The 27675-nt window shown below is 21.9% G+C and overlaps 7 protein-coding genes across 7 annotated transcripts; 3 read left to right on the top strand and 4 right to left on the bottom strand.

Moving 5' to 3' along the window:
• Positions 1–4597: 4597 nt before the first annotated feature.
• SRAE_2000083600 (Protein pangolin) lies at positions 4598–6399 on the top strand (the record flags this gene model as incomplete). Its single annotated transcript, XM_024651716.1, has 2 exons — positions 4598–5438; positions 5921–6399. 2 exons carry the CDS (start codon positions 4598–4600, stop codon positions 6397–6399), a joined length of 1320 nt encoding a protein of 439 aa, XP_024505366.1.
• Positions 6400–9226: 2827 nt separating this feature from the next.
• On the bottom strand, positions 9227–10069 carry SRAE_2000083500 (Hypothetical protein; the record flags this gene model as incomplete). Its single annotated transcript, XM_024651715.1, has 3 exons — positions 9227–9673; positions 9724–9980; positions 10027–10069. 3 exons carry the CDS (start codon positions 10067–10069, stop codon positions 9227–9229), a joined length of 747 nt encoding a protein of 248 aa, XP_024505365.1.
• Positions 10070–11298: 1229 nt separating this feature from the next.
• SRAE_2000083400 (La-related protein CG11505) lies at positions 11299–14462 on the bottom strand (the record flags this gene model as incomplete). The annotated part of the gene is made up of 5 exons (XM_024651714.1): positions 11299–12089; positions 12189–12698; positions 13038–13569; positions 13654–14334; positions 14391–14462. 5 exons carry the CDS (start codon positions 14460–14462, stop codon positions 11299–11301), a joined length of 2586 nt encoding a protein of 861 aa, XP_024505364.1.
• Positions 14463–16664: 2202 nt separating this feature from the next.
• On the top strand, positions 16665–17283 carry SRAE_2000083300 (Hypothetical protein; the record flags this gene model as incomplete). Its single annotated transcript, XM_024651713.1, has 2 exons — positions 16665–16767; positions 16823–17283. The coding sequence occupies 2 exons, from the start codon at positions 16665–16667 to the stop codon at positions 17281–17283; spliced, it is 564 nt and encodes a 187-aa protein (XP_024505363.1).
• Positions 17284–21973: 4690 nt separating this feature from the next.
• On the bottom strand, positions 21974–23451 carry SRAE_2000083200 (Innexin family-containing protein; the record flags this gene model as incomplete). The annotated part of the gene is made up of 5 exons (XM_024651712.1): positions 21974–22197; positions 22245–22340; positions 22393–22668; positions 22945–23086; positions 23137–23451. 5 exons carry the CDS (start codon positions 23449–23451, stop codon positions 21974–21976), a joined length of 1053 nt encoding a protein of 350 aa, XP_024505362.1.
• Positions 23452–23858: 407 nt separating this feature from the next.
• On the bottom strand, positions 23859–25024 carry SRAE_2000083100 (Mitochondrial inner membrane protein OXA1L; the record flags this gene model as incomplete). Its single annotated transcript, XM_024651711.1, has 2 exons — positions 23859–24821; positions 24866–25024. 2 exons carry the CDS (start codon positions 25022–25024, stop codon positions 23859–23861), a joined length of 1122 nt encoding a protein of 373 aa, XP_024505361.1.
• Positions 25025–25162: 138 nt separating this feature from the next.
• On the top strand, positions 25163–27621 carry SRAE_2000083000 (DNA repair and recombination protein RAD54-like; the record flags this gene model as incomplete). Its single annotated transcript, XM_024651710.1, has 2 exons — positions 25163–25169; positions 25313–27621. 2 exons carry the CDS (start codon positions 25163–25165, stop codon positions 27619–27621), a joined length of 2316 nt encoding a protein of 771 aa, XP_024505360.1.
• Positions 27622–27675: the final 54 nt, after the last annotated feature.

Here is a 27675-nt window from a genome sequence, read left to right as displayed (position 1 = left end):
ACATTTATTTTATTTTTGATAATATACTTAATTTTTCTCTATTAAATATATATTATATTTTTAGATAAAATATTACAAATTATATATATATATTATATAATTACAAATTTTACAAAAAGTGCATGTACTTTATTTTCACACAAATTTTTATCATTTTCTACCTACATAGTTATTTTATAATTTTATTAACTTTTTATTAAATTATTAATTATCAATTACTTTTTGATAAATAAACCTATAACTATTAAATATAAAGTTATAAAGAAATCATATTATTTTTATTACCATTAGTATGATTATAATTTTGTTATCAGATGGTAAATCAAATTTACACTATTATGTTATCATTTTACTTACTCATATTTTATAAGAAAATATATAGTATTTAAATATGTCTGTTTTTTTTTCTAGAGATATTTTTTTAATGATATTTATATATGATAATTCTTTAAATATTCTTTTATTATGATAAGCATACCATTAATTCTTATTGAATTTTTTTATCATAATATTAAATTAGCTTAAAATATTTACCCACCATAATAATTAGAGTTAACACTTAAAGAATTGATGATAACTCTATAGAAGTATATATTTAAAGATGAACGTATTAGTTTAATTATATTTTACCCAGTTATTTTGGTTCTTTTAATGTTTTTTTTTATTTAAAAATATGAAATCTTCTACCAAAAGTACAATAAAAGATAATTGAGTTACACGTTATGATAAAACAAAAAAAAATGACAATTCCATGAGAAGAGCTATTAATCATGTTAAAAGATGCTCCCAAAAGTAATTTATAACATAATCCAACTTTTCCTTTCTCTTCAATATTCTTACCCTTATATATATATATTTAAATATATGTATATTTTATTCAAGTATCAAAGAAAAGTCTTTTTTAAAATAGTACAATATATTTTTTTTTCTATACTTTAAAATAAAATTTCCATTTGTCTTATATTATTATCACATTTCGGCATGCTAAAAACAAAGTAAAATGAGATATTCATATTGTGAAAAGAATATTAATGAAAGAAAAAAAAAAGGACAGTTATGGCTTTATTAACTCCATTTTTAGAAGGTCATTATCAATACATTTTATGAGCTGCTATTTACAACAACCAATTATCTTAACTATTCTTTCATTTATCCCGATTATATAGCTTACTATTTCATTTTTTTTTATTTGAATTCCTCCATTATATAATTATAGTAAGGCCAATTAATTTTGTCACTTTTCATCATAAAAACAAAGCATAATTGGTACCTTTTATTTGCTTTTACTATTGGTCGAAGGTTTTCTTTTATTCACCACCCATGATTTTTTAAATACTTCCTTTCTTTATAATATATAACTTTTTAAAACAATATAATTTTTTTTTTTCATTTTATAATACTATAAATGATGTCTCTTGACCAAAACCTATATTACTATAATTTTTATTATATACAAAATACTGTAATATACATGCTTTATATATAAAATGCTAACTGATATATCCCTTTTTGTGTCTTATTCTACAAAAATCCTGCCGCGCACTCCATCTTCTATTATTTTATATTTTCACTTCATAACTATCAAAAACAGCAGGTTCTTTAAATCTTCCTAACAATCTTATTTAACAAAACATGGACCGTTATCTTAACTATTAGATACTCTCCTGCTGTGTCTCATGTTCACAAATTAACAAAAACCTCCATGATTAGTATATATTATAAATGAATTATTATTGTACTTTTTTTTTAAAATATATAATTTTTATTTTTAATTAAATATATAATAGAATATTTAGTAATTAATCCTTTTTTTTTTAACTTATATATATATCACTATCACTTTTGTATAAAGAACAAAGATAAAAGTAACTATACTAAATAACTTTAAAAGAAAAAAAATAATAAACCAAAATATTAAATAATTTTTCTATACATTTCAAATAAAAAGAATCTGTGAAAATATCTTTTTCCAAAACTCACTTTTTAAAATTCTTTTATTATATAATCTCCTTTAAAACTTAATAAATTGTAAATAAACTATACATTTATAAATATTGCTTTATGTGAAAATTGATAAGGTGCGATTTTTGATATAAAGTATCAATTTCAAAGATAATCTTTCTAAAAGCTTAACATATAAAAATTTCATTTATTTACACCTCCTCATTTTCACATTTCTTTATCAATACATTTATTAGTCTAAATACCTACAAAAGATAAAATTTATCACTTGATCTTTATCATAAATATATCCTCTCATTCAATAGTTCTTTTTTTTTTTATTTTCATATTTTCACTAATACAAAAATATATTTTATTCATTTTTATCTCTCAAAATACAAAAATTTAAAAGATAATATTTTATGAGATGTTTTATTTTAAATTAGCTTATAAAAGATTGAAGAGTTACACTTTTAAGTTTTGTCAAAAGATACTTACCTTTATATTTTCTTCCTGAAGGTTGAAATTATTATGTATCTATAATTAAAAACGATATTTTATATACCTTTAAGTTTTAAATCTTTTTAATATGTCAGATGCTTGATTATTAATAATAAATCATATATTAATTTGATTGTTTTCTTTTTTTTCTTTTGTTTCTAAAAACTTTTCTTCCTACTTTTTAATTTATATATTAAAAGTTGATGTTATGTAAAGCTTTAAGTTTTTAAAAGATTTTAATTGTCTTTTATAAGAATATAAAAAAGTTTTAGTGTTATAATTTTCTTTTGACATCTCTTTTTTTTTTCTTAGTGTTATAATCATTTTTATGTAATCTCTTCTTTTTTTTTATTTAAAACATTATTATACTTTTAAGGGTGTTGTAACTTTTTATTTATCATAAATATGCCATCGTGATCATAAATTTTTAAATAAAGATAATTTTATTTAAAGACGATGTTTGATCTTAACATTTCTTTTTACTTCCTATCCTTAAAAGGTTTTATTTAATGTAAAATTAAAATATATATATATATCATTATATTGTTCATCATTATTTTCATATGTATATATATATTTATTTAAAATACCTCTATTTAATCTCCACCTCTATTTTTAGTGCCGTTTTTATTTTTTCTTATTCCATTAAAGTATATATATATATTATATTTTTTTTTCCTCATATTCCAAAATGCGCAGATGACGACATTTGAGGAATCGTTACTTCTTGACAAACTATATATTCTTTTTTAAGTTTACTTGATTGCCGCCAACCAACTATATAAGATAGAGGCACGTAGAAATGTGTTCAAATGATTTGTGGTGGAGTCCTCCTATATCTGTTTTTATACTTAGTGGTAAAGAGAAAGTTGTTTGTAAGAAGGCGGCATCCCTGCGCACCTTCTGTTATGTATATTACAGAGTGGGGCCGTCTCAATCTAAATACATAATTGTATAATACTATATGCAACTAATACATAAGAGATAGCCCCCTTCTTCTATAAGGTAAGGGTAAAAATTAAGGGTTAATGCTAATTTTTTTTTTTTAAAACATAATTGACAGTTAAATAAATTTTTGTATTACAATAATTATTTACTCAGATTTTTATCTTTTGTGAAAAAAAAAATTGTCTACTTTTTAAAAATTATATTTAAAGGAAATATACTTAATTAAAACTAATGTTTTATTATATAAAAGAATTATTACTACTTTTTTTTTTTTGATAAAAAGAATGTATTTATATTAGAATGATGATGGTTTGTGTTTATGTGTGAATATCTGAATTGATATTATAATTTTATTGCTATCATCAATACGTGAACACCTATATTTTATTTCTATATTTCTTTTTTTACGTTCCTATAAATTTTTTTGCTTTTAGAAATTTTATGGTCAAAGTACGATTTAATAGTCTTTTTCTTCATTCACCTTTGTAAATTCAGAAAGAAAATAAATTTTATTTACATTATTATATTTTCTCCGCATAAAGTATTTCTTTTTATACCCCCTGACATTGAACTGTGATGATATTTCGTTTTTATTTATATATATATTTATATTTGATGATAATTTTTACAATCAATCTTTTTTTTTTTAGAAAATAAAGTCTTTCAATCCCGGTATTTATATTAGTAATATTTTTACCAAAAACAAAAGACAACGCTATATTGGAAAATTTTAAAGAAAAATACCATTAGTCTTCTTATTCTATTTTTTTGTTCTTGATATAAAAAAATAAGTTATATTATTTATTCTCTGTTTATCTTCTATTGAGAAAAAGGACAGATATAATTTAAAAGAACTAAACAATTTTGTAAAAAAAAAAAAATCGAATTTGAAGATATATTTAAGAGAATATTAATTAACTAAAATTGTGTTTTTTAATATTTATTTTTGTTGGCAATTAGAATATTTATTTTAAAAAAAAACCTCTACCTAAGGCTTCTCCTTATTTTGGATCTCAACTTAACTTTTTTTATATTGATGCTCAAGTTCACTTTTGGACAAGATTATTTGTTTTTTGTCTAGTTTTATAAACATACAAAAAATATTATAACAATTATTTTAAATAATTTGTTGGTATAATTATTTTTTTTTTTATTTGTAACTATATTATTATTTTTTTTTTTGATTCGGTAATTTCTACTAAAAACAATGAGTAGTGCTGATGATGGAGCTGATGAAGTCAAAGTATTTCGTCGTTCAGATGCAGATGATGTTGATGGAGGACAGTCATCTGCTCAGTTAACTGAAGACAAAAAAGATGTAGCATTGGAGACAGAATTAGAGTCACGTTCAAGTTCTAATCCTATTGATATGATGACTGGAGCTAGAAAAGGTTTTCAATGGAATCCTGCACTTAATCCATTTCAATCACCTATGTCACCTTCCTGTATGCCTTTTATGATGCCAAATTTAGGTGCCGGTTTTTTAATGTCTCCTAATTATAATCCTTATCTCATTCAACAAGCATTATCACCATCAGTTAATATGTTTAGAAATATGGCTGCTATGTCACAAGGATCACCATTTTATCAAAATCCATTAGTTGCTAAACAGTATGCTGCAAATATGATGAGGAGTATGGAAGGTCAAATGAATCCATTAAATATGCGTTTTCAGTCAAATAATATGATGCCTTCATCATCAAGTGAAAGTGGTGGTTATGGTAATACTCCAAAAAGAATGAAAACAGATGAAGAAAAAAAACAATTAAAAGAACATGTAAAAAAACCATTAAATGCATTTATGTGGTATATGAAAGAAAATCGACCAAAATTATTGGAAGAAGCTGAATATAAAGAAAAACAAAGTGCAGAATTAAATAAAGAATTAGGTAGAAGATGGCATGATCTTCCTAAGGAAGAACAACAAAAATATTATGATCTGGCAAAACAAGATCGTGAAGATCACCAGCAAAAGTATCCCAATTGGACAGCTAGAGATAACTACGCAATCAGAAAACGAAAAAAGGCAAAGCGAGAAAAATCAATGGGTAAGTTATATATAGTTTACATTTATTCTTCATATTTATATATTTATGATGAAAAAAAAAATATATCTTTTGATTTTAATTTAATGTTAGGAATAGAGATTATTTTTAACTTATTGTAATTAATCTTTAGAGGTTATGCCTTTAAAAATGAAGTAGTATTTAATATTTGTTAATACAGAAAAAAAAAAAAATTGAAGTTTTAAAAAGACAATGTTCTTCAGAAAAAAATTTTTTTTTGTATAAGGTACTAAAAAGATTACTTCCTCTTAATTTACTCTTCACTTAAAAGTGAATAATCGTTTTAGACAAATTCTTATTTTATCTTGTATAATTAAGAGCTTTCAATTGTACTTAAGATTTACTATTCTTATGTAATTGTAAATAAAGAAGGATTATAATGTTAAAAGATATTTCATGGTTTTAATGAATTTATATATAATTTCATATTTTTTAATATAATTTTAATTATTAATTAATTTTAGATGGTGGTGAAAACAAGAAATGTCGTGCTCGTTTTGGTATTCAGAATCAAGAAAGTTGGTGTAAACATTGTAAAAGAAAGAAGAGATGTTTATGGTATAGAGAAAAAGGTGATGGAGCAGCACCTTCACCAGCATTGTCATCCTCCAATGGAATGTCATCTTCAAGAACTCCAGTATTATCGTCACCTGCATCGTCAGGTATGATGGGATCAATAGATGAGAATGATCATGGAAATCAATCAGATAATGAGGTAGATTTAAATCGAACAACAGTACTACAAGATCTTAATCAAACTCCAACATCAGCTAATTTTGTTAAAACAGAAGGTCTACCTATGCCACCTAATCCGATGGCTTTAAATCCACATATGAATATGAACATGAATATGACAATGATGAATCCAATGATGTTGGCTTCACCTAATTTTATGAATCCTTGGATGGCAGCAAGGATGATTCCTGATAATCAATTACTTTAATAAAACTTGAATAGTATGAGGAAATATATTTAAACTTTAATTTTTAGATAAATTATTGGAAACAACATTTTACTTTTATAAATAACTCAATGCTGATGTTGACTTATTTTTATTCAATTATTAATTGCCTTTTATTGTTATAACAAAAGAGGACAAAATAAATTTATGTACAAATAGTTTTTTTTTAAACTTTAATTTATCATTTAAATAATTTTGAACAGTTGTTTCATTTTATAGACTAGAATTACACTAATTATCTTTAAATATATAAAAGTAAAATTTGTGTTCATAAAATTTTTAAAAATATTTTCTTAGATGAATAAATTTTGTTTTAACTATAGAAACGTGATTGTTTATTAACTTAAATAAAACTTAATCATTACATATATATATATATCTATATATGTTTTCAAGAACACAAGAGAAATATTTTTTTTTAAAATTATAATAATTATCTAATGATAAATTTTTTGAAATTCTTTATATGAACAAAAATCACCAGACTACCATTGATAAAAAGATCAAAAATCTTTTTTACAATTATTAGTATAACAGAGTATGATAAAAAACTTCTTAAAACACTATAAATGGATGATTTTAGAAATTGGATTCTAATATGAATTCTCAAAAATAGATACTTTTTTGAAAAATGCTAAAAACTTTTTTCAAAGTTAAGCTATTAGCGAACAGTTTTTACCAAACGATATAAGAGTTTCTGGGACATTACATAAAAAAATGATTCAGAAACAAATATTAATTTTGAAAGTTTGTCCAATTTTTTAAAATATGATTTGAAAGACAAATTAAATAATAAAATTTAAAATATTAAAAAATTTATTTTAAAAAACTTTTGTAGATATACATATTTTTTTTATATTAAAAAAAGAAGAGTTACAGTAAACCCAAACAAAGTAATAGTTTTATTAATTATTAAAACAGTATTAGTATACAAAATCATTGACTGTATACTAAGAATTAATTATTTATAAATAAAAATCATCAACATATATCTTGCCGATGTGTCTATTTTATTTTGTCTACAAATTAAGCAGCAACCGTTTATATATCTTTGAATTCAAATCTCTTTTTTATCTTTATATCTTGTTCACAAATAAATAATGTACTAAATACTATATATATATCATTTAACCACAAACCCCTTAATTATCAAATCATTTTCACTTCGTTTCTCCTCACACATCAGTACATATTTAAAATAAGTGTTCTGAGAACAGTTGCAATAATGGTTCATACTTTTTTATTCATACTTTATAGTCATTAATATTAAATATATATCTCTTTTATTTTAAAATATCTTCTTTCAAATAAGTAAAAAGAATAGTTTAACTTACTAATAACATCTGTTGCATAGAATGAGATTTGAAGTTTAATGAAATTAAACATATTTTTAATTTTATATGATCGATGAGGGATCATGATTCAAATATTTTAATAAATATTTCCCTAGACAATATTACAATCTAAATATCTTTTTAATAGATACCAATATTATTATTTAATAAAAAAATATACTATCAATTAATCAAAAATTTTTTTTGTTATTAAAATTAATTACTATCTATAAACATATGGTTTCGGCAACACTTTTTTGTAAAAACAACTAAAAAATAAAAAATAAAAAAAAAAGAAAATAATGTGTGATGATATACTAATTAAACTGTTAATTAACACCAACATCAAAGAAAGAGATACCGCTTTAAAATATAATATATTTTATTAAAACCAATAAAAAAAAGTTCGCAGGTGTTTAATTTCAAATTACAAAGAAATAACAAACTTTAATATTATGAGAAATTGCGTAATATTTTGATATGTAATATGTTTAACATAAAACTTTAATAATTCACTGATTTTAAATAACAGGAAATAAAAAGAAAACCGATGTATAAAAATTTTGATAATATTTTATAATCTTGATCTTATCTAACAATAATTTATGTTGTCATGTTTATTTAATATTCATTTTGTTTCTTTTATTATAAACATATGTCATTTATATAAGGTAAAACTTTTCACTTTAAATTAAAGTTTTAAATTTGAAGGATACTTCATTTAACCGGATTCAATAAAATTTTTAATTTATTACAATTGATAAAAATAATAATTAAAAAGTTTTATAAATTAAAATATGCAAAAATACTTTTTTTTTAATATTTAATAATGTAATAAATATTGAATTCCTCAATTATATTGGTTTCAATTAAATTTTATTTTTAATTAAAAAGTTATTAATTGTATTTTTATTATAAAGAATATTTTAAAAATAAAAATGATATGATTTATTAAATTATTTGTGGAATATATATATATATATATTTTTTTTGATACAAAAAAGTAATCATAAAAAAAATTGTGATACTTTCTTTTAAAATATTAATTAAAAACAAATTTTTTTAATTAATATAGTCTTTTACTAGATATACCAAATTTTTATATTATTTTAATAAAAGATAAAATAAATATTATTAAAAAATTGATATTTTTATCAAAATTATTTATTTAAAGTATATAATTTTGTTTATATTATTTTTCATTGATATAATACATATATATCAATTTATAATTTTTAAACAATCATAAATAATAGTTTTTATTTTTAATAAATTATTCTCAAATGTTTAGAAAAACTTATAGGATTCCATAATTTTTTATTTTATATAAATAAAACATATTTGTTTTTATTAGATAAAAATATAAAATATATAATTGAAACATTTATTAATAATTCAAAAAATACAATGTTATGAAAAATAATTATAAATAAATTTAAATTTTTTTAATCATATCATATATATTAATAAATTTATTATTCAAGAAAAGAAATAAAATCACCAATTCCAAATTTTTTATCAAAAACCCGTAAATCGTCAAAAATTTTCTGTGTAAGTTGTTGAATTTTTTGCCGTCTATCCTCGCTTATAGTATTCTCTTCAATTAATCTATTATTTTCTTTAACAATTTTTATTCCTGTTTGTTGAAGAAGTTTTTTTTTACGTAATGTTACTAATTTGATTAAGTTCTCTTTCCAATTTGAAGGATGTAAATATTCAATTGATAACTTCATTAATTCATCTTTCTTCTCCTTTTCTTTATCAATGTATTCCTTTATTTTTTCCTTAATTTGTTGACATTCATATTTAGATGTTTGAAGTGTTTTTGATGATTCAAAAGTATTCACATCATTAGTTAAATTCTGAACAGTTATTTTAAAATTGTCACATGCTTTAATATAATCCTCTTCTAAATTAGTGTTCTAGAAAATTATAGAAAAAAAAATAAATTATTGTTAATCCTTTAATTTACCTCAATTATTTTATCCTTTATTTTGTGAGTTTCTTTTGCATACTCTTTTATTTTAAGAAGTTCATTAGGTTTCTTAAATTTTAATTTTTTTAACCGTAATGTTATATCTCTTTCTTTTTCCAATTCAAATGCTTGAATCTCATGATTACTCTTCTCTATCTTAATATTTTCACGTAACTCATCAACTTTCTTAGACCATTCAATTAATATCAAAGAATTAATTTTTGTTACTTTTGATAGCTTATTGTTTAAGTCAACTGAATTTTTTCAAAAATATCTTTATTTATTATAGTATAAACTTACATAATCTTTTGACTTCCTCCAAGTCTGCTAAATCTTGTGACATCTTATTTAACAAAAAAAAAAATGTGTAATCTAATTTATTAATTTATAAAAAATAAAAAAAGTCTTTTTAAGACAAATAATTATTATAATTTTCCAATGGTTTAAGTCCTTCAAAAATACTTACAAAATTTAAAATTTATTTCATTGGTTGTTGATTAACTTTTTTTTTTATTAATATATTCATATTTTTATGAAGAATTTAATTATTGAGACAATTTCTCTTACCATTACATTTATTTATTTAATTTATTATGATATCAGTAATTTATCATGATGTAAATATATTATTTTAATTATTCCATTTAAATATTAAATTTTCATTAAATTTTTTACTTTTAGAATAATAATGAAGGATTAAAACAAAATTATTATAATTTATACTTTATTATTAGAGATTATAAACACATTGTAACTATCATTTGTATTTCAGTTTTCAAATTAAAAAAAAAAATAAATAATATTTTACCCGATTGTAAAAATATTTTTAATTTAACATAAATATATAAAATTTTAAATTCTATAAATAAATATTTAATATTTATTGAAAAAAAAATGCTTTGTAATTATATTTCTCATTATAAAATAATTAAATGTAAATGAAATAATTTTATAATATTTATGGTAGATTAATTTTTTATAACTCCAAAAAAAGTGATTTTAAAATTTATTATTTTAAACTAAATATAATTGTTGGTAAATTAGCAATCAAGGAAAATAGTATCTAACAAATTTTATTTAATAAAAGTTCATTTTATTTTTCACTAATACAACTATATTTTTTAGTTAAATAACTTGATGTTGATTTCAAAATTTTAGTTATCATGTCATTAGAACAATTTTTTTTTCTTTAAATCTTAAAACACAAATAACAAAACTACAACGTTATCAAATTTTCATTACATATGTCTAATATTACAACACAAAAATTAAAAAAAAAAAAAATAAATAAAATTGGTGATAATAATAATTAAAAGCTTTCTTTAAACAAGTATATAAAATAATAATATTTTTTTTTCTTAAACAAACAAAATTGATCTTAAAATTTGTTTTTCTTCCCGTAATCCTAATTTCAATTATATTATCTTTATTTCATACTGATGGTTAATTTGGCATTATATTTTACATCTTTCTTTTAGATTATATATATATATATGTATATATAATTTTTTATCACAATTATATATAATAAAGTTAGTATAAATGTGACTGTTTATTTTATTTTAAAAGCTACTAATTCTTATCTACAAGCAATGTTTCAGCATAACTTTTTCTGTTAACAGTATTTTTTCCTTCATCAATATTTTCATCTGGACTAGAAGAAATTTTACTTTTACCAGAAGCAATATCACTAAATTGTACAGTAATACTATTAGGCGTGTTAACTTTTTTTTGATTTTTATTATTTAAAGAAGATGAAACCAATTTTTCAGTTACCTCACATAATACTGGAAATTCACCCTCATTAAAATTGTACTTTGGTATGGGCTTTGGTGTTGGTGGTTTTGATGTTATATTATCTTCATTATTTTTAATCAATTCACTTAATGCTCCCTTAACTTTATCATTGGTATTTGGTGAAATATTTTCACTATTTTTAGTTCCTTCAAATGCAAATGTTTTAGTTCCTTCTTCAGGTATTTTAAAAATATCAACATCATTGGATGATTTCCCAGAATTCATTAAATTTCTCGATTTCTTTTTAAAATCAGAATTAAATTTATTTGGAAGGTCTTTTGTTTTATCATTAGAATCTTTAATTCTCCAAAATACTTTATTATTATCTTCATCATTTTTTTGTGTTTGTACCTTTTTAGGTATTTCATCATTTTTTTCATTATTTAAATCTAATGTTACTTCTTTTTTATTTTTATTAGAAGAACTTTTTTCATAATTATTATTATATTTTTTATAACTTTCATTTCCAGAATTAAAATTATTTCCTTTTCCTTTATAATTAGGTACAGTATTTGTAGATATACCACGAAAACCATTGTTATATAGTGTTACTTTTCCATAATTTCCTGAAGATGAAGATGAATTGGATTCATTACTATATTTATATGTTCTTTTGTTATTTTCTTCATTTGAAGGAGAAATATAATTTTTTCCATTAAACTTACTATAATTTTTATCATTAAATGAATTGTTACTTTTGTTATTATTATAACTAAATTGATGATTATTTTTGTTATCTGATGAATTAAAATTATTTTGTTGATGTATATTTGAATTATTAAAATTTGTATTGTTATTATGTTTAACAAAACTTTGAAAATTTCCTATATTATTTTTAGTATTTTCTGATAATTGATTATTATAATTGTAATGTTGAGATCCTTTATAGGTACCAGTACGTTTACCATAACCATTCTCATTTGTAAGTGTTTTTCTATTATTATTTGTTATATTATGTCCACCAGATTGTACTATATTAATAGAATTTTTGTTATTTCTATAATGTTGTCCTGAATTCATAAAAATATTAGGATTAGGTGGTAATGGAATTTCACGAAGTCCCTCTGTACTTGGTTTATATGCAGCTGTAGGATAAAAACCAGATAAAGTCAAAATTGGTCCTAAATCCATTTTCTCTATTTGTTTGGATGGAGAAAATAGATTATGTTTTTTACCTACAAATAAAAATGACATTAGAATAATTATATATAAAAATAAATACTACAAGACAAAAAAAAAAAAAATTATGTAATTAATACTAAATGGCATAAAAATTTTCCCGTGGGTTGATGGATTAATGGGATACTAATAATGTTACAAAAAAATGCATAAAAAATATAGTTAGTCTATAAAAAAAAAATAAAAATAAATTACTATACTTATAAAAATGATGTAATAATAAAAATAAAAAATGGTACTAGCACAAAGAAAAATTATACTACAATTAAAATAATAGTTTGTACACCAGAGATTACTTATATATATAAACGATATAAAAAAAATTTTTTTTTTACCATAGTTATTTTTTTGTAATGGTGATAATCGTCTTGGTGAATTTGAACCTCTAAGACCAAAATTGGTATTAATATTAGATTTATTACCACAATTATATCCATTATTAATGGATGGTTTACAGTAATTTTTATTAATAAAATTCATACCTTCATAATTGTTTTTCCCAATTGGTGAATAATTTTGACATTGACTGGGAATTAAAAAATTATCTGAATATGGTATAATAGAAAGTGGATTAAGATAACTATTTATATTTCCATTAACAAAAGTATTGTTATTTGTAGTTATATTACCAGAGGCAGTTGTCGAGACATTTGAAGATGAGGAATGATGATTTTCATGATGTATTGGTACACCACCAGTTTTTATTCTAACTGATATATCTTTACCAAGTCTTTTAGCTTGTTCTTGTATCACTAGACAAGCTTTACCACAACTTTCATCATCATCATATGTAACATACCAGCTGTTATTTGATGCATAACAAATTCTTTTCCATTCTGGTCCACCTTTAAGTAACTCTTTAACCATCTGTAAAAATAAATAAATAAATAAATATAAATTATTAACTTTTATATAGAAGATGACACTGAGACAAACTAAATATAAACATACATCCTCTCCATTATTTTCTGTAATTTCTCTTAAAATTAGTGTACTCCTTTTTGCTCCAACTCTAACTTTTTCACAATTTTTATCAACTTGTAACATATTTGAATCTTTAAGAACTTTTACAATTAAATCAATATCATTGGTTAATGCAGAAACTTTACGAAAATTAGCAATTATTTTTATAGGAACATATCCTTCACTATCCATTTGTCCTTTTAAATATTTGTCTGTTGCTAAATTTTCTCTACTAAAGTAATACTCTAATTGAATTCTAAGTTTTTCTTCAAGTTCTTTATCCTTGTCATCTTCTGTTATATTGGTTTCTGACTTTTGGTCAGTAATTTTTTTATCTATTTCAAGTGACTTTTTATTTTCTGAATTTAATTTTATGTTTTCATTGTTATCCTCAGTAATTTGAATGTTTGGTATAGAGGAAATTTTTCGATTATCATTTGATTGTTGATTATTATTATTATTATTGTTATTACTATTATAATTTGATGATGGTGGTAAACCTTCAGATATTTGAATTAAATTTCTTTCAATTTCATCATTAAACCAATATGGAAGATTTGGAAATGGTGGATTAGAAGGATCGACTTGATATTGATCATTTCCATTATTTTGTGGAAGATTCTTAGCCACGTTTGACAGAGTTTTTTGAGTTATTGTTGAAGCATCCAACTATAATAATAATAATAATATTAAAATAAACTAATATTAAATAAATAAAAACAAACTTTTTGAATGACAAAACAACGTGGTGAAGTTTCTGTACACATAAAAAAATGGCCATTAAGTTGTCCAGCCATGACTGAAAAGAATTTGAAATATGTAAATGTTTTAAAATGAACGTTATTATTAAAAGTATAAAGCTGATTGTATAATAAATAAATATTATATAAATAAAAGCATCTAGTTAATGGAAAATGTCACTGATAACATTTTGGAAATTTTTTATGAGTTTTTAAAAATTTTTCTTAAAAAATATGTTTCATGAAAAATAAATTCATTACGTTATGTATTATTATATGTTTACTATATTAAAAAATATAGTAATATAAAAATATAGAAAATTTTAACAAAAAAAAACATCATAAATTTTTTTAATTTACATTTTATTTATTTTTCATACAAAAAAGAATTCTTAATAACAAAAAATAATGATAGGATATTAAATAGTAAAAAAAAAGAAATATATTAATGTTATTATTGTAATAAAGAAAATGAATTTATATAATAAATAACAATGGCAAAAAAAAAATGTTTTGGTGGCAGGTTTTTGTTTTTTCAATTTGTATTATACTTTTAAAATAGATATTTAACGATATTTTATTTTTAATAAGAAAACATTTTTTGAAAAGAGGTGGGATTAAAAAAAAAGAATAATAATAGGCCTTGAAATCAATTGTATAATTTTAAAAGTAAAGTGCTATTTGTTTTGGATAGCAATTTTAATTAATTCATCAATTTAAAATAAAATAATAACGCTATAGATGGTAGATGAAAACAATTTAATAATTTAAAAGGTAAAAAATAAAATATTTTATAATCAAGAATATAAAAAATTTTCTTATATATTATATATATATAATAATAATAATAAGTTAGTCTTGATAAATGGTTTAAGAAAAATTGACACTATTAAGTCCATATTTAGTGAGTGAAAAGAAGTAAAATATATATCAAAATGTACTAAATATAATGTTATAAATATTTATAATATTGAAAGTAATAATATACATAAAATGTATATATATATATATAAATGTATATTGTTATAACAATAATAAAAAACATATAAAAAATATTACGAGTTCTTTTTTTTTTTAAGTAAATACTAATAAATATACTTAATTTTTAAAAAAAAAATATTTAAAAAAATATATATGTTGACTACGTAAAAAGTCAAAATATATAAAAAATGAAAAAGTAGAACCTTCTTTCTTTTTTTTTCAAAATGTATTAAATAAATCATTAAATAAAAATTTGTCACACGTGTAAAATAAATTGCTCTTGGAACACAAAGTATAAGAAAATAATTTAAAAAATAAAAAATGCTACTACAAAAATTTATATCCTATTTCTAAAATGTAAAATTTTAGCCAATGAATTCATAAATAAATGTATTAATATGACAGAAGAATAACTTAACATTAAAATACATATATATTTACATGTTATAGAGTAATTTATACAAATTTTAAATTGAAGCACATTTCATTAATAAAATGGATTTTACAATTACATTTTTTTTTATTAATTTTCATACAACACTAGTCATTTTTTTTATCTACTTTTAAGAAAAAATAAACTTTATTTTTTACTTGTTTGAAAAGTTAATTGGAGTGCATAAAATAACAAATTAAATTAATATAGAAAAAAAAAACTCCAAATAAAGGAGTAAAATGATGTTAGATTATAATGTAATAGTTTAAAAAATATATAATAAAAAAAGAGGTAGCAAAAATAAGTTCATGTTTATTGTAAAAAATATATATTAAAACATATGTGTCCTTCTTTTAATTTAAAAAGAATTTTTATTTATTTCACAATACATACCATGTTTATGGAATGTGAATATTTTTAAAATATTTAATGCATAAAACGAGATCAACAACCAAACTAAAAATTTTAACATAATATAATCTGATAAGGAGAATGCTTTATTATTGCTTTTAATTTTTAATTATGTATACATTGATGATTTCTTTAGGTATCATTTTAAATGTCTTTATTTACATATTATATCAATATACCATGAAAAATTATCTGACGTCAAATGAAAAAATGACAATGTTTAATAACATAGAAAAAAGAATGAAATTTTAAAGTGTTAAGTAGAATTAATTTAACCTATCTTACAACGATTTCCTGTATCGTGTTTTAGGAGGACAAAGATGAAAAGTACTCCACTTATTGTTATTATATTATTATTATTATTATTTTTTTTTTTTTTTACTATTTTCTATAAAGTTTTCTTGTATAAAAATAATTATATTAATATATTTATTATGGATGAAAATGAATATAATAATTGGAGGGAAGCTTTTAAAAAGATACACAGTAGAAGCCCAAAAAAGGATGACTATGATATTGCTCCAGTAAGTATTCGGGGTATGTTAAAATAATATATTTAAAAAAAAAGTCTTAACATTAGTAATATTTTAAGAACATTTTCAAAAAAAAGATGCCAAAAGGAGAGCACTATTAAAAAGGAAACATTTTATAGAATGTAAAACGATTGTCTCAGAAGAAGAAATAGCTAGTAAGCCGTCTATTTATAGTATTGTCAAGAGAAATCTCAAGACGCCAAAAAGATCTAAAAAAAAATGTAATATTGATGAGGTAGAAAAAAGTGAAAATGATAAAGATGAAAAGATAAATTGTAGTAATATGAGTCCACAAAAAAGTTTATTTGAGTCACCTTTAAAAGGATGGAGAATGCCATCAAATTTTAAAAATAACCTTTTAAAAACTCCTACGTCAGAGGTTAAAAAAAGAAAGAGGGATGTTGACTCTCCAAACAACATTGCTGTATCTTCCCCTACAAAAGTAATACTTTCAAAAAGGTCAACTGGTGAAATAAGAAAAAAATTATTTCATGCATTAAATAAACTTGAAACTGAATAAAAAAAATTTCTTTGAATTTTTTTTTTTATAAATTATGATATTTAACATTTTTCACTAGAGTTCTACTTTTTCTTAGTCATTAAATATTTTATGAAATTTTAGTAAAACATTTTTTAATTTTATTTTTATAACGGAAGAAAAAAAAAAAGAAATATTAAAAGTATAGAATATAAAATAACATAACATAATAAAAAAGAAATTTTAAAGTCATGAAGTTTCTTAGATATATAATTTTAATGAGGCAAGTTTTAAGGAGTTGTCAAGAAAAATAGTAAAAACATCTTTTTTTTATGAAAAATATTTAAGAGACTTACCAATTACAGAAGAAGGAATGAAATATTTTTTTTTATAAATATTTGTATATCTTTTTTGGAGAAGGAGATGATAATGATGGATAGGAGAGTGGGTGATGAATATTTTAATGAAGATGGCTATAGCAAAATGAATGACGTCACATGGACATAGTAAGTCAAATTATTTTTTGACAAAGAAGGAGAAAAGAAAATATAAAACATGTTAATTTAACTAAGTTGGATGTAATGATAATTTTTCTTGTAATATTATATTTAGAAATTGATAGTAATCTTTGAAATATGAATAGACAATTTTGATATTCATATAAACGGCATAGCTTGGTGAGTAAGTAAAATTTTATTTTTTTTTTATATAAAGTGCTTCCTTGTAGCTTTATAAATGTCTATATTCTTTACATTCCTCCTGTTAAGATATGTAAAATAAAGTTATAAAAAAATAAGTTTAGTGATAAGTGAGAATAAATCTTTGAAATATAGTTAACTAGATTTTATCATATGGATAAAAAGTATAAATAAAATTTGATAAAAAAATACCTTATATTGTAACTAAAAACAAAAGCTTAAAATAAAAATATATAATAAGTTATAAAGTTATGAATAATAATAATCCATTATTTGATAATATAGATATATATATATATATACTTTTATTAATGTTATAAAAATAGATGAAATAAAAATGTGATAAATTAGAATGATATAACTTTATTTATAGTTACAATTAAAAAGTAAAATATAAATATTAATATGAGGAAATGGAAGCACCAGCTGTGTGTAACATGCACTTTTATTTTTACATATAATTTTTAAATGTCTATTATCAGTAAGTATATCTTATATAAAAAAAAACAGATTTTATATTAAAATAGATCTTAGGAGGAAAATAAATTATTAAAAATTTGCAAGAATAAACAAAATATAAATTGCTAAGTAAAATAAAATATTAAAAAGAGGGTTTTGGGAGATGGGGTTAAATAGATAATAATGAAAAATAAAATTAAAATTGTTGCTCTACATTATAATTATTTAAACAATAAAAAGGGAAATTATATTCAATCAAAAGATTATATAATATATAAAGACAAAAATATCCATTTTCTTATTTAAAGATTGCCTCTAAACATGATATTAGTTTTTGGTGTCATTTTAAATAATATATCTCTTTATTTCTTATATTTTATTTCTTCTTTCTATTTTTGATTAATTTGTTGATAAAAAAAAATTGGCTAAACTTTTTTATAACGATATTTATTGCTAAAAAAAAATAAAGATATCTAGTTCAAAGTAGATACATTCCATAAATGTAGAGTAATATTTATAACAAAATATAAAATTAAAAGAGCTTTTAGAATAGGCGTTACATTAATTATTTTGTAACTGATTTAAAATATATGAGTAGGTTAAATATTTGTTAAAAAAAAAGGTACATAAATGATGAAAGAATTTTACTATTATATTAGAAATTATTATTTTGTCAGATGACTATAAATATTTTATTAAAAAGATTAAATACAAAAACTTTAATTAATAATATTGACTGAAATATACATATTTTATTTTTATATATATTAATAAATGGAATGGTTGATTGAAATTAAGATAGAATGAATTATAGTGAATTATCTTGATTAGGAATGATAAGAAACAACATTTTGGGAGACTCTTTTTCTAATTTAGATCACGATTAACCTATGCTCATTATTTTTAATTCCTTTTGTGAATTGTATATTGTCATATTATAATGTAAATTAAAAATAAAATTATTGATAGTTTAAAGATTATCAATTGACAATATTTTAAATACCATCCTAGTTTAATAGAAAAGATAATTAAAAAAAAAATCCTTTACATTATTATTTTTTCAAGTAAATGTTGTTTTAAATTTATATAAATAAAATAAAAAAATGGATTTTTATTTTAGAAATAAAAATAATTGACTTATATAGGCTTTTGTTTAAATATCTCAAAGCGAATTGCCATTTCTAATTACATTATTTATTCAAAATAAAAATTATTGGTAATTTAACACTGATAAAGTGAAGACTATTGAGATGTGTTCTTACAACAATAGAATGATATGGTAAATAATTAAAAAGACTCCTACGCTTCTTCAATTCTAAATGACATCATTTTATTTTTTTTCAATATATATATTTTCTATATCCAATTATTTAATAATATAGGCCTTCAAGCCATAAAAGAGGTTGTGTCAAGAAAATGATAAAATAACTGTCAACAGTTTTATAAATTATAACTTTGGTTAAAAACTATAATAAATAACAATAAATTTTCAGGTTATAAAATTAAGCATGTAAATTTTTAAAAAAACACAGACTATTTATCATTTTGAGATGATATAATAATAGAGTTAGGTAATAATAGATTAATTTTTTATTATTAAAATTCGTAATTTTAACAAAAAAATAAAAATAATATTATATCTAAAATTTTAAGTTTATAATTTGACAAAAATAATTTATTATTATTCTACTAGTTATATTTTAATTTAAAATTATTATTTTTGTTACATATAAGAAAAAAAAATATATTTCATCACAAATTTATTATAGTTAAAGATGAATGGAAATTTCTTAATTATACAAAAAAAAAACATTATAAAGATGGATTGGAATAAATCTTAGCATAATAATAGTTATTATAAAAAAAAGAAAAGATAATTTTTTTTTTTATAAAATTTGATATTAAAAACGATAATAAAAGTACAAATACATCAAATTATAACAATCCCTCATTTTAAAATTATGCACAGAATTTCTCGTGATTAATATTCTCAGTTACTTAATAAAAAAAAATGTCCATTAATTTACAATATACGTGGTATAAAAATAAAATGTTAATATGGCTAGATATAGACTTTGTTTGCTTCACTAACAAAAGTATAGATATTTATACTTGATAAATTTACAAAAAGACTAAATCTCAATTAAAAAGGTTTTTTACGCAAATACAGATAGATATATTAATGGTGCATAAATGGAGGGGGGGAGAGATGAAACAAAAATTTTTATATTAGAAAACATAAAAGGATAAAAAGGAGAATAATATAATAATGTTGATAAACAAAGAACAACATTTACAAAGATTATTTATCAATAATAAATGGATTGACCAAGTTTTAGAAAAAAAATTATATTAGCTGGTTGTAAGAGAAGTATTGTTAAATAATATTAATCTTCAAAATAAAATGCTTCAAATTTAAACATAATGTTTTGATAAATGGTAATGACTCATTTGACTTTGTTTAATATTTAGATGTTGATTTCTTATTTATTAAACAAAGTTTGACATTTAACTTTTTAAAAATAAATTAAAATAATGGGATATCATTTAAAAAAATATTAAAACACAATCGTTTCATGCCATTTAATTAAATAGTAAAAATATAAAAAAAAGACATTGATTATAAGTTTTTGGAAAATGAACAATATATTAATAACCATTGATAATAATGATATACATTAGACTTTTTTTTTTCATATAAAATAATAACAAAAAAAAAAATTTAATATATTTTTTGAAGTGCTAAAAATAAAATTAATGTTATGGAAATTAAATGTATCTTTCCATTTCACTTATTTCTTAGACATTTGATAAAACTAAATTATATACCCATGAAAAAATGTCATTTTTTTCTTCGTTAATTTAAATTTTTAATAAATTAAAAAATGAATTATTATGATAAGATGATTGAACATTTTCTTTTAATAAATTTAACTTAATAAATAAATATCATAATATATTATAATGCTATAATTTTTAAAATAATGTTTTAATAATAAAATAATTATTATATATGTACAATTTAATAATGAAAAAAAGTTTGAAAAACAAAATATAAGCATGTTATTTTAAGTATGTTTTTATAAAATACACTAAAATATTTTTTTGTTAGTATTTTTCATTAGTTTTTTTCTGAGATAAAAACTATTCATTTGGAACGTTGAATATACTATATTAAATGACATTAAAGTATTAATATAAAATAATATTTTCTATAATATACATCATTTGTCAATTATAATCATAAGTTTTTTTTTTTTAAAAAAATTAAAAAAAAAAACAAACTTTTAAACAAAATTTGCAAAAATTTTTTCTAAATTTTTTTTTTAGTTGTTGACATTAATTCAACTAATAAATTTAAAGTTGTTATGGTCCCATAAAGCGTGTAAAAAAAAATTTTTGTTGATAAAAAAAAAGATACAACTTATTATTTAAATACAATGAAAATCAATTGTCTCTATTATTCATGGATAATTTAATAATATACTTTATTTAGAATAAATATTAAATATAAAATAATATTTAAAAGATGTACTATAAAATAAATAATTCTAAAAAATAATATATAATGTGTTTTATGGAAGTACAGATTCAGAAAGTAGCATAGTACTATGATCCATAAATTCACGTTTCTTTTTCTTTAATGTGTCGCCATAAACGTATGAAAGCCATAAACCATAAAGAATCTCACATGTTACAAAGGAACCAGCGTGAAGTCCCAAAAAACGAGTAAATAACACTCCATCTAATGAAAGCCCATGTTCAACAAACTGGTCGAACAAGTCAATATTTGTTAACACTAAAAAACATTATTAAGTAAAATGAAATATCAAATTTATTTTTTACCGTTAGTGGTAATTTCATCTTTCCTTTCAATTACCAATTTCTTGCATGTGATATTTAAATCCTCTGGAAATTGATCTGTTTCATTATCTATCTCATCTGTAATAAATAAAATCATTTATTTACAAATATTAAATCATCATAAACCAACCAAATAATTCTGGATTATTTTTTTCAATTCTCCTAATACAGGAGTAATATCTGATAGGCTTCAATGCATTCCAAACCAAAATTTTTCTCAATTGAGGAACAAGTGAATAGACAGAAAAATAAATAACATTACCTACAGTAATGAGAAGAAGAATAACATTCCAAAACCAGGCAAACATAAATATTTTTTCATTTAATATATTTATCATTAAAGTACACTCAACATGATTTGACATTACAGTTCCAACATCAATTCTTTTATAATCACAAAAACCAACTTTAGGAAAATATTGTGAATAAAAGTGAGGATTTTTATTAAAAAGTGTATTGAAAATTGATATAGCCCACATTGAGTTACCTCTTCCAATAAATTTGTTTAGAAAAAATAATTGAAAAATTAGATTAAAAATATAAATAAATTTAACCATAAAATAATAATAAAAAACATTTTTTCCAAAACTTAAACTTTTTTTTCCACTACTATGAATGTTTGGATTTGAATTAAGGTGTTTCTTCAAATGGTTAATAACTGAGTTAAGCTTCTTTCTCTTACTCTCACCATAGTCTTTCTTTGACTCACATGCAAGTGTCAATAATGTTTGAAAATCCACATCCAAATCTTCATTGTAAATTTTCCATAAAAAATTTGGAAGATAAAATCCTATACTCATAATAAAAAAAATATATGGAACCCACTGTAAAATATTTTCAATTTCACAATAAAAAAACCGTTACTTTTTCTTACCTGATAATAATTGTGGTAAATCTTATCTTTTTCATCAGCATAAGTTAAATCCAAGTCAAACAGTGACTCATTTCTTAAAGTATATGTTCCAGTAATGAAGCAATAACTTTGCACCGTATTAATCCAATGTGAATTGTATTGTGCTTCAATAAAACATGTAAGAGGTGTTCCAAATGTTTGTCTTGAACCAAGAAAAATTGCAATCATCATTAAAATTGTTCCTGTGTAAAAGTAATTAATTCGATCACACAGATCATCAAGTTTTGCTACTTTGAAGACATCAAGAATTTTTCTGATTAGTGGTATCTCAATCATGACTAGGTTAGAAAGATTTAGTTAAAAACTGAAAAAAAAAAAAATAAAAATGTTGTAAGAAAAAATAATTCTTTTATAACTTCTATCTGATGACATTATCATCTAATGTGATTGAGAAAATAATGTCATCGAAAAAATGATAATATAACAAAAGAATCTAAATCAAAAAGTTTGGTATATAGGCTATATCCTTTCATATAATTTTTTTTCTATAAAAGAATCATAGAAGTTATCTTTATACTTTTTTCTTCTAAAAGTCTAGAGATTGCTAACAAGAAAAATTTTATTTTAAAGTCCCATTAACAAATATCTTTAATCAATAGATAAAAAAATACAGTTTTCAAAAATAATTAACAATATAACTATGATAAACTAAGATTTATTAAAACAATCTTTTTTCCTACGATTTATTTTTTTCCATTGATAGATTTTCCAGCTTTTTTAAAAATCAAAAAATCTTTTTCCCTTATATCTTTTAGTGATGGTTCTTTAGAATTTAGATTTCTAAAGTTTTTATATGACTCCGAGATACTTTGAATTGGATTTGTCTTCTTACTTTCAGGGGGTATCATTTTTGGAATTTTAAGCAATTTTCTGATAGGTTCAATTCTAAAAAGTATTGAGTAAATTAGGGTAATAGTATTAGATGTGGCCCAGTATAATACAATAGCAGATGGGCAAGTAATACTCCAAATACCTACGCCAAATGGTAGGCCATACAATAATGCAAATGACAAAAATGGAGTAAGCTGATCAACATCAGTTCCAGTTTCTGTACCCTTTTTCATAGTATAATGTATTGTTAGACTTGTTATCAGTGGGAGAATATAGTAAGGATCAGGTAATGATAGATTGTTAAACCATAATGTACCACCAACATCAAAACCTGGATAATCAACATTTGTAAATTCCTTGATAGCAAAATATTGGGACAAGAAAATAGCACCATTTGAAAAACTTATTCCTAATTGGGTTAATGGACTTATATTCTTTTCATTAAAAAATTTTTGTTGTTTTAAAAGTATGATTTGCATTTTTCTATTATCATTTTCCATTTTTGCTTCATTCATTTGGTCAGCAAATTCTTTCAGCTCTGTGCGGTAGTGTGATCGTCTTGCTGCATATCTTTGTGAAAGAATTGGAACATATACTAAAAGTAACCGCAAAACTATTGTCGATGTAACAATTGTACCCCACCAAGGCATATCAAAATTCATGTGAATATATTCCATTCCGTATCTTAAGTATCCAGTTGGTTTGTACCAATCAAATAAATCTAAATTTTTAAGAATAGATTCTCCTTTTTCTAATAATTCCGCAATTGAAGAATCTGGTAGAGGTGGTTGCGGAGCTTCAGGAATTTTGAAATTCTAAAGTAAATTTTTAATACATGTTTATAATGTTTTTTGTATACCTGTAAAGATTCAGAATTAAAAATATCTTTTGTAGTTATTCCTCTACATTGCATATTAGTTACAATATTAGACCTATTATTTAATATTGTATGTGATGTAATTGATCTATATAATGTATTCGAAAGAACCTTCCCACCATATTTAGAAAAATGAAGCATTATGGCAATAATAAGCCTAAACAAAAAATTTATAAAGTTTTTTAATAAATATAAGATAAATAAAAAATATGGACAACCACATCAAATTACGATTTTCCAATTTTTTTAATTCTATCACGAAAATCTTTACTACGAAAAATGAAATGTTCTCATATAATTAAATTTTTTATAATTATTTATTTCTAGTAGTTTATCATAAATAATTTATTTTTGACTAATTTATTTTCCTAATGGTAATTTCATTTTTTTGTTTTGTTTTTACCGATTTTTTTTAGCGTCGAAGTTTAGCGCCATCTTACGAAAATGGAGTTACTCCAGCAAGACTCGAATATAGTGAAAAAATTAATAGAAAAACAAAAGAATTAAAAAGAAAAGCTGAAAATTATCCACAAGTTTCATGTGACACATATTTTCCCAAATGTAAGGTTATGGGTGTCGAAGTTTTAAGAAAACGTTTAAAAATGACGGAAGATGATTATGTTGAACATGAAAAAACTATCCAACGAATACTGAGTTCAAAATTTAAAATTCCGATAAATGGTTATAGTGGTGGTCGTACGCAAAAGACATTAGGATTGCGAAAACCAGGTGTAAAAAGAGCATTATGGGATCCTTATTTGGAGAATGCATTGGTACTTTATTCACCACCTGAGTTAAATGAAGAACAAAAAAGGACAATTGATGAAAAAGACAAACTTGTTCATGTTGTTGTAGATCCATTATTAGGAAATATATTAAGACCACATCAAAGAGAAGGCGTTAAATTTATGTATGATTGTGTAACTGGATCAAAAATTGAGAATAGTTTTGGATGTATAATGGCTGATGAAATGGGTTTAGGTAAGACACTACAATGTATCGCTTTGATGTGGACTCTTTTGAGACAAAGTCCACAAGGAAAGCCAACTTTCAATAAAGCTGTCATTGTATGTCCAAGTAGTTTAGTAAAGAATTGGGACAATGAAATAACAAAATGGTTAAAAGGTCGTATTAATCCAATGCCAATAGATTCTGGAAAACGCGAAGAAATAAGAATGAATCTAACACGTTTTATGAGTGAAAGAAGTTTATATTCTTCAATTCCCGTTGTTATCATATCATATGAGACATTTAGGATTCATTCTGATATTTTAAGTCAAAGTGAGATTGGAATGGTTATTTGTGATGAAGGTCATCGTTTGAAAAACAATGAAAATTTAACTTATCAAGCTTTGTCAAGTTTAAAGTGTCTAAGAAGAATTCTTATATCTGGAACACCAATTCAAAATGATTTGTTGGAATATTATAGTTTGATAAATTTTGTTAATCCAGGAATGCTTGGATCAGCTATTGAATTTAAAAAAAATTTTGAAAATCCTATTTTAAAAGGAAGAGATTCATTGTCTGATGATAAACAACGAAAATTAAGTGAGGAAAAGCTTCAAGAATTGTCGAATTTAGTAAGTCATTGTATTATCAGAAGAACATCTGCTCTATTAACTAAATATTTACCTGTCAAATATGAATTTGTTGTTTGTTGTAATCTCACTGAACTTCAAGAATCCTTGTATAAACAATTAATATCAACTAGAAAAGTTGATCTTACTAAAAAGACATCTGAAGGTGCCATAACGGGACAAGCATTTACTTTTATTACCAGTCTAAAAAAGCTTTGCAATCATCCACAATTAATTTTTAATCGTGTTGAAAAAGGAGAACCTGGGTTTGAAAATTGCAAGTTTCCATCCGGTTTTTCAGACTCAAAATTAGATCCAAGATGGTCTGGTAAGATGTGGATTCTTGATTACCTTCTTGCACTTACAAGAAAGGAGACTAATGATAAGTTTGTATTAATTTCAAATTATACTGAAACATTAGATACATTTGTAAAATTATGTAGAATAAGGTCGTATAGATATGTTCGTCTGGATGGTTCAATGTCAATTAAAAAACGTGGTAAAATTGTTAGTGAATTCAATGATCCAACAAGTGATATATTCATATTTTTACTCTCTTCTAAAGCTGGAGGATGTGGTTTGAATCTTATTGGAGCTAATAGATTGGTTATGTTTGATCCAGATTGGAATCCAGCCAATGATGACCAGGCTATGGCTCGAGTATGGAGAGATGGACAAAAAAAAACTTGTTATGTCTATCGTTTTCTTGCAACTGGTACAATTGAAGAGAAAATGTTTCAAAGACAAACACACAAAAAGGCACTTAGTTCATGTGTTGTTGATGAGCAAACAGAAGTAGAAAGACATTTTAGTTCTGATGAATTGAGATCGTTATTCGAATTAAGAACAGATACAAACAGTGATACTCACGATAAATTAAAATGCAAAAGATGTGTTAATGGAAGAGAAATTAAAAATCCTCCAGATGAAGCTGACACAAATTCTGATTTATCGCTTTGGTATCATTCAGCAAAAGATATATCCAAAATCCCAGATACTATTTTTAGAGGTATTCTTTCTATTCCCAAAGTACCAATTTCTTTTACCTTTTTTCAAAAATCTCATATCAAAGAAGTTCAGAAAAAGGCTCCTAAAAAGACTGAAGAAGAAAAAGACTCAGACTTTGAAAACAAAGGAGATGATTCTGATTTTAGCGACTAATCTGATATAATAATTTATAATTTAAAATATTTTATTTTTTTAAAAATAAAAAGT

The sequence above is a fragment of the Strongyloides ratti genome (genome assembly GCF_001040885.1).
Source record: "Strongyloides ratti genome assembly S_ratti_ED321, chromosome : 2".
Lineage (NCBI taxonomy): Eukaryota > Metazoa > Nematoda > Chromadorea > Rhabditida > Strongyloididae > Strongyloides > Strongyloides ratti.
This window is presented reverse-complemented; position numbering and strand designations above follow the sequence as displayed.